The following is a 13112-nucleotide window of genomic DNA, read 5'->3' as shown; positions in this document are numbered from 1 at the left end:
AATTTTTAAAAAAAAAGCACTTAAGGAGAGCCAGAAGGTTGAAGCTCAGACAAGGAAACCTGGAGGAGAACACCAAGGAGGAGGAGAACACCCAGGAGCGGCAGACATCACTAGTAGGCCCCAACCAAACTAGTAGCCCAAATGCAGTTTCCTATTTTTTAAAAAAGCCCAAAAACCTGAATTGAGGACAATTTTAATTAGGGACTGCAGACAGACTTAGTAGGCTGTCCCCTGTGGACCATGCATCCACCACATTAACCCATTGCGCCGTAATGGACACGTAACCTTCCGTGGCCATGCCTACAGGTCCATGCATCTGTTGTCAGGTGCACCTTTGTACTCACAGATTGCTAGAGTGCATGGACAATGCGGTCTTTTACATGCTGGTGGAGGGTTGGGATGGCTTTTCTCGCAAAAGAAGTGTCGACTGGTTAGCTTGTAGCGTGGTACAACGTAGTCCATCATGGCTTTATTAATATTAAATAAAATATATAAATTGGCTCTATGAACTTTTAAATAGGTTCCAGGGATACACGGGCAGCATTGGTGTGGTCAGAGGAGGACGATTGCAAGGAGGGACCGCAGACAGGCTTACTAGGCCTAAAATAAATAAAAATAGGCTCTATGCAGTTTTAAATTGGTTACCTGGATACACAGGCAGCATTGTGGTCAGCGGAGGAGGAGGATTGCAAGGAGGGACCGCAGACAGGCGTACTAGGCCTAAAATAACTAAAAATAGGCTCAAGGCAGTTTTAAATCGGTTAACTGGATACACAGGCAGCATTGTGGTCAGCGGAGGAGGAGGATTGCAAGGAGGAACCGCAGACAGGCGTACTAGGCCTAAAATAACTAAAAATAGGCTCAAGGCAGTTTTAAATCGGTTACCTGGATACACAGGCAGCATTGTGGTCAGCGGAGGAGGATTGCAAGGAGGGACCGCAGACAGGCTTACTAGGCCTAAAATAAATAAAAATAGGCTCAAGGCACTTAGAGTTATCTCGCAGGGGTACACAGGCAGCATTGGTGTGGTCAGCGGAGGACGATTGCAAGGAGTGTCTGACACAGTTAGTACTCACAAAAAATAAATAGATGTTAATGTCTCGCCAAAAAAAAAAAAAAAAAAATGTGGCATACTTAGGTACAGGGGTGGGCTCATCTGCTGAGTTTCTGACATAGTAATTTGGCAGTAAGTATTTACTGGTGTCAATATAGGACACTGACCCAGACTACTTTAACTAGCATCATAGATGTCAACAAATTGGTATTGTCAGTGCCAGGCATTGAATGATGTCAGCGCATAGACTAAACATTGGTGGAGCTGTGAGAGATAATTTTGCACGTGGTAGAGCACAGTTTGAGCTGGGGGGGGTGAACTCTCTTGTGGCGTCCCAGGGCCCCTCATGTTACAACGGTGTGTCTGACGTTGGGTGCGCGCCACCACCGCCAGGACACTTTATTGTACTATGAGGGACCCAGTGGCAGTGCCGTCGACCAAAAGCGGGCACACCCACCTCTTCAGACAAACGGCACTCTAACGGGTGCTTGCGCCAAGTGGCGAGACCACGGCCCCGTGGGGGGAGTTTTCCCATTGAGGGAGGTGTAAACATGTCGTATGCTGGACAAACAGCTGCTGCAAATTAAGAGATTGGCACACTCTGTAAGACCAGTCCACAAGCAAGACCTTTTTATAGGAAAGCTAGGTGTCAGCCGGGAAAGGTGGGGCAAAATAATTTGAAATCCAGGAGTGGTTCATTTTAATGAAGGTTAGATCATCCACATTTTGGGTAGCCAGACGAGTCCTTTTTTCGGTTAATATTGAACCAGCAGCACTGAATACTCTTTCTGATAGCACACTAGCTGCTGGGCAAGCAAGCTCCTGCAATGCATATTCTGCCAATTCAGGCCAGGTGTCTAATTTGGATGCCCAGTAATCAAATGGGAATGACGGTTGAGGGAGAACATCGATAAGGGATGAAAAATAGTTAGTAACCATACTGGACAAATGTTGTCTCCTGTCACTTTGAATAGATGCTGCAGTACCTGTCCTGTCTGCGGTCATTGCGAAATCGCTCCACAACCTGGTCAGAAAACCCCTCTGTCCAACGCCACTTCTGATTTGTGCACCTCTAACACCTCTGCCCCGTAGCCCCCTGCAGCTCGTGTGAGAACCATCACCGGCGCTGTGTGCTGGGAATGCCTGAATCAAACGGTCTACAAGAGTAGCTTGTTTGGTTGCTAATATTTGTTCGAGGTTCTCATGTGGCATAATATTTTGCAATTTGCCTTTATAGCGAGGGTCAAGGATGCAGGCCAACCAGTAATCGTCATCGCTCATCATTTTAATAATGCGTGGGTCCCTTTTGAGGATACATAAGGCATAATCCGCCATGTGGGCCAAAGTTCCAGTTGTCAAATCTGCGGTTGTGCTGGTTTGAGGGGCAGTTACAGGCAAATCTACGTCACTTGTCTCCCTTAAAAAAGCAGAACCCGGCCTTGCAACGCCACTAATTTCGGTTGGCCCAGGAGAAGCTTCCTCATTAAAAAAGTACTCATCCCCATCATCCTCCTCGTCCTCCTCCTCGTCCTCTTCGCCCGCTACCGCGTCCTCTACACGGCCCTGACCAGACAATGGCTGACTGTCATCAAGGCTTTCCTCTTCCTCGGCTGCAGACGCCTGCTCCTTTATGTGCGTCAAACTTTGCATTAGCAGATGCATTAGGGGGATGCTCATGCTTATTATGGAGTTGTCTGCACTAAAAAGCCATGTGCATTCCTCAAAACACTGAAGGACTTGACACAGGTCTTGTAGCTTCGACCACTGCACACCTGACAACTCCATGTCTGCCATCCAACTGACTGCCCGTGTATGTGTATCCTCCCACAAAAACATAACAGCACGCCTCTGTTCGCACAGTCTCTGAAGCATGTGCAGTGTGGAGTTCCACCTTGTTGCAACGTCGATGATTAGGTGATGCTGGGGAAGGTTCAAAGACCGCTGGTAGTTCTGCATACGGCTGGAGTGTACGGGCGAACGGCGGATATGCGAGCAAAGTCTGCGCACTTTGAGGAGCAGGTCGGGTAACTTTTCAGGAAGCACTGCACCACCAGGTTTAAGGTGTGAGCCAGGCAAGGAATGTGTTTCAGTTTGGAAAGGGCTATGGCAGCCATGAAATTCCTTCCGTTATCACTCACTACCTTGCCTGCCTCAAGATGTACAGTGCCCAGCCATGACTGAGTTTCATTCTGCAAGAACTCGGACAAAACTTCCGCGGTGTGTCTGTTGTCGCCCAAACACTTCATTGCCAATACAGTCTGCTGACGCTTGCCACTAGCTGTCCCATAATGGCACACCTGGTGTGCAACAGTGGCAGCTGCGGATGGAGTGGATGTGCGACTGCGGTCTGTGGACGAGCTCTCGCTTCTGCAGGAGGACGAGGAAGAGGAGGAGGGGGGGCGAACGCCTACAGCCAACTCTTTCCTTGACTGTGGGCTAGGCAGAACTGTCCCAATATTGCTGTCCCCTGTGGACCCTGCATCCACCACATTCACCCAGTGTGCCGTGATGGACACGTAACGTCCCTTGCCATGCCTACTGGTCCATGCATCTGATGTCAGGTGCACCTTTGTAGTCACAGACTGCCTGAGTGCATGGACGATGCGGTCTTTAACATGCTGTTGGAGGGCTGGGATGGCTTTTCTAGAAAAGAAGTGTCGACTGGGTAGCTCGTAGCGTGGTACAGCGTAGTCCATCAGCGCTTTGAAAGCTTCGCTTTCAACTAACCGGTAGGGCATCATCTCTAAAGAGATTAGTCTAGCAATGTGGGCGTTCAAACCCTGTGTACGCGGATGCGAGGATGAGTACTTCCTTTTCCTAACGAGAGTCTCATGAAGGGTGAGCTGGACTGGAGAGCTGCATACGGTGGAACTAGCGGGGGTGCCGGTGGACATGGGTGACTGAGAGAGGGTTGGAGATGGTATTCTTGCCGGTGCCCTACATGCAGTGTTTCCTACTACTAACCTGGTGATTCCCTGACTGCTTTGGCCTGGCGACAAAAGCTGCACAGATACTGCAGATGGTGTGGGAAGTGGTGGGCTTACAGGGAGGGAAGGGATGTAGCGTTGCTGACTAGCTTCATTGGCCGAGGGTGCAGCAACCTTTAGGGATGTTTGGTAGTTAGTCCAGCCTTGCAAATGCATGGTGAATAAATGTCTATGCATGCAACATGTATTTAGACTTTTAAGATTCTGACCTCTGCTTAAGGTAGTTGAACATTTTTGACAGATGACTTTGCGCTGATCATTTGGATGTTGTTTAAAAAAATGCCAGACTGCACTCTTTCTACTATCTGATACCTTTTCAGGCATTGCAGACTGAGCTTCGTTAACCGGAAGGCCACGCTGTCCTCCAACTGGTTTTGGTTTTGCCAAGCGTTTTTGGCCAGATACGGGCCCGGCAGATGGAACCTGTTGTGATGTTGATGCCTGCTGTGGCTCCTCCTCCTCCGCTTCAGAACTACTGCCGCCTGCACCCTGTTCCCCCAATGGCTGCCAATCGGGGTCAACAACTGGGTCATCTATGACCTCCTCTTCTATGTCGTGTGCAACTTCGTCTGTGTCACCGTGTAAGCCGGTGGTATAGCGTTCGTGATGGGGCACCATAGTCTCCGCTGGGTTTGATTCTGCCTCAGTACACTGTGAGGGCAATGTTCTGATCTGAGTCAAAGGAACAGCATAGTAATCTGGCTGTGGCTGTGCATCTGTGCACTCCATGTCCGATTTAACTTCTAATGGGCATGGCCTGTTAACTGTTTCACTGTCTAACCCAGGAACGGTATGTGTAAAGAGCTCCATGGAGTAACCTGTTCTGTCAACTGACGCATCCTTCACTGTTGTTCTGGGTGAAGGACACAAGGAAGCGACTTGTTCCTGACCGGGAGCATCCACTGACGATGCACTGCTCTGACATTTGGCACTTTCCGAGGAGGAGGCGAAAGAGCTAGAGGCAGAGTCAGCAATGAAAGCCAAAACTTGTTCCTCCTGCTCCAGCTTCAAAAGTGGTTTTCCTACTCCCAGAAAAGAGAGCATTCGAGGCCTTGTGTAGCCAGACGACGAACCTAGCTCAACAACTCGAGACTTAGGTGCTGTACTGCTTTTACCATGACCACCTGATGCTCCACCACCACTACCATCATTACCAGCTGACAATGACCGCCCACGGCCACGACCTCTTCCACTAGACTTCCTCATTGTTTGCAAAACGTAACCAAAGTAACTGTGTTTGTTACTGTAAAACAACTTATAAGGTGAACTCAAACTTCTGTAGGATTTATATATACCTTTATAGGTGCCTGACATTGAAAGGAAAATCAGGCCCAATATTACACACTGGTTTTCGGTGGCACACAAGGAGAGACAGATGCCACACACAGCACTGGCACAGAGGCAGACTTGCCAATCTTTATCTCCAACTATTAATTTTTTTTTTTACAGGGAGAATTTACCCACCCCAAAAAAAAGGCCCAATATTACACACTGGTTTTCGGTGGCACACAAGGAGAGACAGATGCCACACACAGGACTGGCACAGAGGCAGACTTGCCAATCTTTATCTCCCACTATTAATTATTTTTTTTACAGGGAGAATTTACCCCCCCCCCAAAAAATGGCCCAGTATTACACACTGGTTTTCGGTGGCACACAAGGAGAGACAGATGCCACACACAGGACTGGCACAGAGGCAGACTTGCCAATCTTTATCTCCCATTATTATTTTTTTTTTTACAGGGAGAATTTACCCCCCCCAAAAAATGGCCCAATATTACACACTGGTTTTTGGTGGCACACAAGGAGAGACAGATGCCACACACAGCACTGGCACAGAGGCTGACTTGCCAATCTTTATCTCCCACTATTAATTATTTTTTTTACAGGGAGAATTTACCAAAAAAAAAAAATGGCCCAGTATTACACACTGGTTTTTGGTGGCACACAAGGAGAGACAGATGCCACACACAGCACTGGCACAGAGGCAGACTTGCCAATCTTTATCTCCCACTATTTTTTTTTTTTTTCAGGGAGAATTAAAAAAAACAAAACAAAAAAAAACAATATTACACACTAGGTTTTCTGTGGCACACAATGAGAGACAGATGCCACACACAGCACTGGCACAGAGGCAGACTTGCCAATCTTTATCTCCCTGCAGTAATCTCAGAAAAGTATGGCAGGCAGTTATAAAAAGGACTGCTGCACACAAAAGTGTGGAAAAACAAACAAGATAGCTGTGCAGAAAGGAAGGAACAACAGGATTTGTGCTTTGAAAAAAGCAGTTAGTTTGCACAGCGGCGTACACACACAGCAACGCAGCTATCAGGGAGCCTTCTAGGGCAGCCCAATGAGCTACAGCGCTGAGGAAAAAAAATGTAGCTTCCACTGTCCTGCAAACAAAAGGTGGTGTTGGACAGTGGAAATCGCTACAGCACAAGCGGTTTGGGGGTGAATGTACCCTGCCTAACGCTCTCCCTGCTTCTGACGAAGCGGCAGCAACCTCTCCCTACACTCAGATCAGCAGCAGTAAGATGGCGGTTGGTGGGAACGCCCCTTTATAGCCCCTGTGACGCCGCAGAAAGCAAGCCAATCACTGCAATGCCCTTCTCTAAGATGGTGGGGACTGAGATCTATGTCATCACGCTGCCCACACTCTGCGTCCACCTTCATTGGCTGAGAAATGGCGCTTTTAGTGTCATTGAAACGCGACTTTGGCGCGAAAGTCGCGTACCGCATGGCCGACCCCACACAGGGATCGGGTCGGGTTTCATGAGACGCCGACTTTGCCAAAAGTCGGCGACTTATGAAAATGAACGATCCGTTTCGCTCAACCCTACTGAAGACTAATAATTCCACCATCATTTTTTTAGTTTAATACTAGTAATTTCACCATAAGTATAGATCCTTTTCACTTGAACATTAGGAGAGGTTTTAATCTTTGTTGATCAAGTCTTACTAAGTTCGGCTTAGACACTTGAGCTGTTTTTTTTCCAAAACATTATCTTTTTGTGATGTACGGAGTTGATCATTAATATCCTGCAGAAAATGTATCATTTTCAAACTGAAGAGCTGAATTTGTTTCAAATAAACTGATCAAGGATAGAAGAGTTTAGGTAATGTACGAGATGCAGTATCAGACTTTTCCATCTCATGAACAATGTATTAAAATCTGTATTATTTAATCCGGAAATATAAAGGTATACATTGTCATAAAGGATGGAAACATTTACAGTATGTCTAGAGGCAATTTTGAAATAATATAAAAGATATAATTTATAGATGCCAATGAAGTGCAGCAGGATGAATAATGCCACTGAGAAATATTAGATTGGGCGTCATTCTTTGCATTTGCCAGTGGCCAACATAAAAAAGTCTTACGAGATAACCCAACTGCTCTGAGCAGAATGAAGTGATATATCTTTGTAAATAAAACTGCTTGAAATATCATACAAGATGTGATAAATCAGGATACCTGCTACAAGTATATGGAATGGATTTTGGAGAAAGTGATACTGTTTATTAGGGTCGCGTCCACATTTTTTATCTACTGTTTTCATTACAGGGCAGCAGAAGGTCTTCTCAATAGAGTGAAGAAGCTATTTCAGGATCCCCATAACAAAACTAACGACTTAAATATTGAGGTAAAGGACAAGTTAAGTAACTTTGAAGACAAACTGGATGATGTTTTGGACATGCTACGGGAAGCCCGGGAGAAAATAAAAGAATCCAACCAGCTCTCAGCTATCAATAAACACAATATGACTGCTCTGGAGGTAATTGTCTATATTAATATTGGCAAACAAAATGTTCTCATTAATGTTTTATGCAGAAAGAAATTCATTTCACAGTAGTCTTGGATAATGTACAAATAGGTAACGGTTGACTGCAGACTGTCTTACATACTTCCAGTTCTACATGAGTATGCCCAATTACTCTTCACTGATTTTGCATACAGAGATATACAAGCCGGTATGTGTTATAAAACTAATTACACACAATCAGCAGTGGTTATTAGCTGTCACAAATATTCTGCCTAAACTGCATGCTCTCAATTTATTTTAATTGCAAATCCTCATTATGCTGTGCATTAAGGAATATCTAACTGACTGGCTTGGTGCAAATTTAACTTCTGTAAGGATAAATGCTCAAAGGCTTTACAAAATATGCAGATAATTCTGATGAGCATTTTATTCTGATTACACAGGAAGTTCTTCATGTCTTATACAGCCAAAAATGGTTCATTATCACAACAATCACTATAGGGTGAAATTAAAGAAACTTCTCTGTCCCAATCACAAGGATTGTACTGATTATAGTACAGGAATTTGTTTATTCCTAACCCCTATTAAAGTGGTTGTCCAGGCAGCAGATTGGTGGGGGATCCACAGATCTTATATTGACCTATCCATTGGATTGGTCTGGCTCCGACACATTGTACCCCCACAAGTCAGCTGTTATTTGCTCTAGCAGACACCAGATATATAGAAATGGAACAGAGACACAAAGCTCAATGTATTACATAATAGCTCCACTATTTTGAGTAGAAGCTGTTCTGCAGTACCTGGCAGTGGCTACTACACTTTTAATGAAGCTGTGCTTCGCAGTTCCATTCTATGTGTTTACATCTATAGCAGCTGGTTCGTAGAGGAGCACAATATTGGGCAATATGCAGTGGCTGGATAACCTCAAATCATTATACACCACGTTTGATCATTTATTTTGAAGTGTAAATTGTTGAAATAAGGCCGTTTTCACATATTGCAGCTATGGTTCATGTTTGTGCTGCAATTAAAACCATAGTTCTTTTTCCATTACTTTTTTTTTTTATAAATAAACATGATCGGAAAGTGTGTAGTTAGCATTACTAGGGCAGATTAGTTGGCCAAATGTTCCCCAATTGGTGCACATTTGCCTAAATTTAAATGTTTGAATACTTATGAGGGCTTTGTACAAATTATGCTGTTTAGATGAGTGATTGTGCTGATAACAGCATCAACAAAAGGTAATAACAATAAGCAAATTAATCATTTGTCATTTGATCTCTTGGGACTGATTTAGAATATATGTTCATGCAATCATTGTGCTGAATATTGCCTTATGTAAGAAAAAAATAATAATAGTTGCCAATTTTTGCTGTTATTTTATTCCTGCTGCTCCCTTGAAAATGTTGTTTTTTTGTTCCTTTTAAAATCCACCATATGGTTCCTATGGTTCTAGAAATAGGAACCTTTTCATTTAGTACAAATTATTATGGTCTTTACAATAGGGTGTTGACAATTTTGCAGAGCAGCCTAAAGGAACACTCCCAGTGAATTCCATGAGCCATGCCTTTTTGGACCATAAAAATCAGCACTAAATATAAGAGTCCATATTTCTGGAATCATATGTCAGATATTAAAGAAAAAAAACAACAGTATACTGAGTGGAGCAGTGGGAATAACATAAAGGCAAACACTGGCCACTTATGACCTGGTGACAGGAGAACTTCAAGACTGGGGTCACACTAGCGTATGGCATCGGATGCGATATGCTAATGACCCTCGGCTCCTGCTCTGCTGTGTGCGTGAGCTGAGTGTCATGCGTCTGTGCTCCGATCCTATTGCACAGAGAGAGCATCGGAGCACAGCTGGGGAGGAGGCGGAGAAATGAATTTCTCCATCTCCTCCATTGCCAGGGTCAGTATATAACGCACATCACTCGGATGATATCACTCGCACCCATAGACTTATATTGGTGTGAGTGAGCCGAGACTCGGCCGAATGTCGGTGACGATCACAGCATGTTGCGATTTCACTCGTGCGTATAATACAGCTGAGAATAAAAAACATGATGGGAGCTGCCCCATAGATGAATACTGGTCCGAGTGCTATGCAATGTTTTACCGCATAGCACTCGTCCGTATTCCTCGCTAGTGTGACTTCGACCTAAAAAAGTTTTCTGAGATGAAAAGTCTGCAGTCACCTCTATAAGACCGCATGCATATAAATGTATTTTGATCCCATAGAGTACATTGGATTTCATATAGTGAATTTCTTGCAGATTGATAGGGAATCAATAAGACACTGAGAATAATAATATGACAAGTATTGTATTTCTAGAAATGTACTGTCAATTATATTACCAAATGTGCCATTTACCTTTCCTAACACGAGCTCCACCACTTTAGGATTAACTTTAGGAACTAATTTCTAACCCTTTTTTCTTATGAAATAATTCTTCATTCCCATTTATCTCTTTGCTTGTATGCTGCACAATCTTTAGCTCATACTGTATTTCTTAATATATTTGGATTTTTTTTAATGTTGGTAATGTGATAAAACATTTTTCCCATGTTTACAGTACACAGGAGATCCATGATAAGTGAAAGCTGAGTTCTACTATTCACTATGCACATGATATTTTCCTTTAATTTAGGAAACAACTTGATCACATTGTCTCCTTATATTTACTGTGCAGGAGAATATCTGATTCTGTGCATATTGAAATACATTTCTAGGCCAAAGTACAAAAGCCTGATAAACTAATGCTGCCACAAAGAAGCTTGGCGAAAACACAGGATACAAACATGAGATAAATATTGCCCAGAGCAGTCATCTCAGACAATGCCTAATCTCCTTACCGCATCTCCATTGTAGCTAAACTATGTGGCAAATTAATTAACTTGACTGAAAAGCCAAGCTTTACTAGAGTGGTAGAATAAAAGCACTGCTTGACAATAACACAAGAAGAACACGTACAATACTAGAATGACACATTCCTGTTGGAAGGAAAGAGTTAAGGTATAAAATACAATGTCATGAATGCCAAGTGTTTGTGACATATAAGAAGTATTTTGCACTTACTGGAAAAATAAGATGCTGTTTTATAATATCTGTTCTGGATGTAAGAAATGGATAGTAGCCTGAAGCAAATGCAACTTTAATGGTGACAAATAGACTATGTAATGCTAAAATGCCAGTTAAACTCCATTGAATACATTTAGGGCAAACTGGGAAGTGAATGGCTAATACATATCCTATCAAATATTAATAGGTTGAACCATTTTAGTTTCATGAGTAAATAGGTACAGATATAATGCATTCATAAGATATTATGTTACTAGAATAAATGGTTGAGTGATGACCACTCTCAACTGGACCTACTATCATGTGACCTGTGGTTGCTCCCCTAAGTGTTATGGTTATGGGTTTTTTTGTTAGTCCATCATACGGTTCTAGAGATAAAAGTCTATTTAACGCTAAGCCTAATTATCTTTACCAAAGGGACGTAGCTCACAGGATTCTCTGGGGTGTGTCTTTAGACTGCCCTATGTTATTACTAGTGTTGAGCATTACGATACCGCAAGTATCGGGTATCGGCCGATACTTGCGGTATCGGAATTCCGATACCGAGATCCGATACTTTTGTGGTATCGGGAATCGGAATCGGAAGTTCCCAGTGTATGGTTCCCAGGGTCTGAAGGAGAGGAAACTCTCCTTCAGGCCCTGGGATCCATATCCATGTAAATGCAGCGCCCCAGAGTCCTGGTCGTTGCAGTACTGTGGCTCCGCCACTATGGGGAGCTGCGGTGCGTCCGATGGCACTGAAGGAGTTCATCTGATCAGGTATCACAGACACCAATACATTTCACAGCTGGGCCTCCGGGGGGAGCTAAGGGTGCTATTCATTAGGCCACTCCCCACCATAGTGGGTAAACTGGGGGTCAGGCAGGAAGTTAGATCAGAAAGCTGACTGGATTGGACGAAGCAACACCTGGTGGCAGAGGGTGTTGTGGAGGAAGAGACAGTAGGGTCTCTGTCAGGGCAGTGGATCCTGACAGAGGCTTGGCATTGAAAAGAACGTAACGGGTCCGCGCCAGCTCCGGGAAGCGGCGGGACCCAAGAAAGGATTAGAAGCGAGATAGATTGTGCTGAGTGAGAAATGGGATCACGCAAAGGAGAAATACCAGTAGGGGTCGTGCTGTAAAACCGAAGCAACATCCTACTGAGGCGCACTACCGGTGGCCGGAACGCCGAGGGAGTAGAATAACATTCAGCTTCAAGCAATACTCCAAACAGCGGCAGGGCAGTCAGTCTCAGGCGGGCTGTCTAACTCAAATCACCTATGAAGTCTTGGGAGGCAATTGCAGGAGAGGGGCGTCTCTAGGGTCCCGGAAGAACTCCAGGCCTACCCGTCAAACGGGTGCCGTTCCTACCCGAACCTCAGGGAGGGACGGAGGATTAGCAGAACATCATCTAGTCGAGTTGTGAGGGAACATCAGAAACAGACACAACAGTTGTGGGGTACTTTCCGTAAGCACAGCAGGGAAGGACTACAACACATAGCGCTAGGGGGAAGGCACAGATTTCCTCCTGTGAAGAGAACTCTGGAAGTGTCATTGGACCGGCCGGACTTGCGCAGCCTGGTGGACCGTATTCTGGATTGAGGACTCAGAGATCTTCAGTAAAGAGGTAAAGAGACTGCAACCTGGTGTCCTCGTTATTTACCGCGACCTGCACCTCACAACTGCACCGTTACAACACCACTTATTGCACCGGACGTCCCCCACTGACAGACAGGGCCACGGACCGGGTCTAGCCACCGTGACAACCCCAGGACTGAGACCCAGAGGCCCGGCTCCGGGTACCCCTCGGCCCTGCGGCGGTGTGGGGGCGCTCCAAACTTGGCGTCACGAACAGGATCTACTTAAGCCTGAAGAATCGGGTCATGTGTGCCTTGGAACTGTGATTTATTGTGCTTTGACTGTGCTTTATTACGAAGACTGTGTTGCGCCATTTACCGCCAAAATCCGCCGCCATTGCAGCGCTGAAGAGAGAAGGGGCGTGAAGTAGGCGTAGACAAGCTGGAGAGCGCGAACAACCATGGCCGCCCAGTCTAAATATTGTTGCATCTTAAGGGCGGGCCCGTCGACAGGAGAGATCCGCCTCCTGATCTTCTATGGCGGGCGGAGACCGAAGAAACGAAACTATGACTCAGATAAGGTGGAACTGGAGACCAGGACAGGCCTACAGAAAAGGATGGCTCCGCATCGACCCCCGTCACCAGCGGATTATTCTGACATGCCT

General features: G+C 45.1%; 1 protein-coding gene across 3 annotated transcripts in view; it reads left to right on the top strand.

Annotated features, from left to right (window-relative positions):
• LAMA2 (laminin subunit alpha 2) overlaps positions 1-13112 on the top strand; it is a 1287603-nt gene that overhangs the window by 1002212 nt on the left and 272279 nt on the right. For all 3 annotated transcript variants that reach the window (XM_077289387.1, XM_077289386.1, XM_077289385.1), the window contains one exon: positions 7610-7820. In XM_077289387.1, the coding sequence (XP_077145502.1) occupies positions 7610-7820 (211 nt within the window). The remainder of the gene's footprint in view (positions 1-7609; positions 7821-13112) is intronic.

Source organism: Ranitomeya variabilis, chromosome 2 (assembly GCF_051348905.1).
Source record: "Ranitomeya variabilis isolate aRanVar5 chromosome 2, aRanVar5.hap1, whole genome shotgun sequence".
NCBI lineage: Eukaryota > Metazoa > Chordata > Amphibia > Anura > Dendrobatidae > Ranitomeya > Ranitomeya variabilis.
This window is presented reverse-complemented; position numbering and strand designations above follow the sequence as displayed.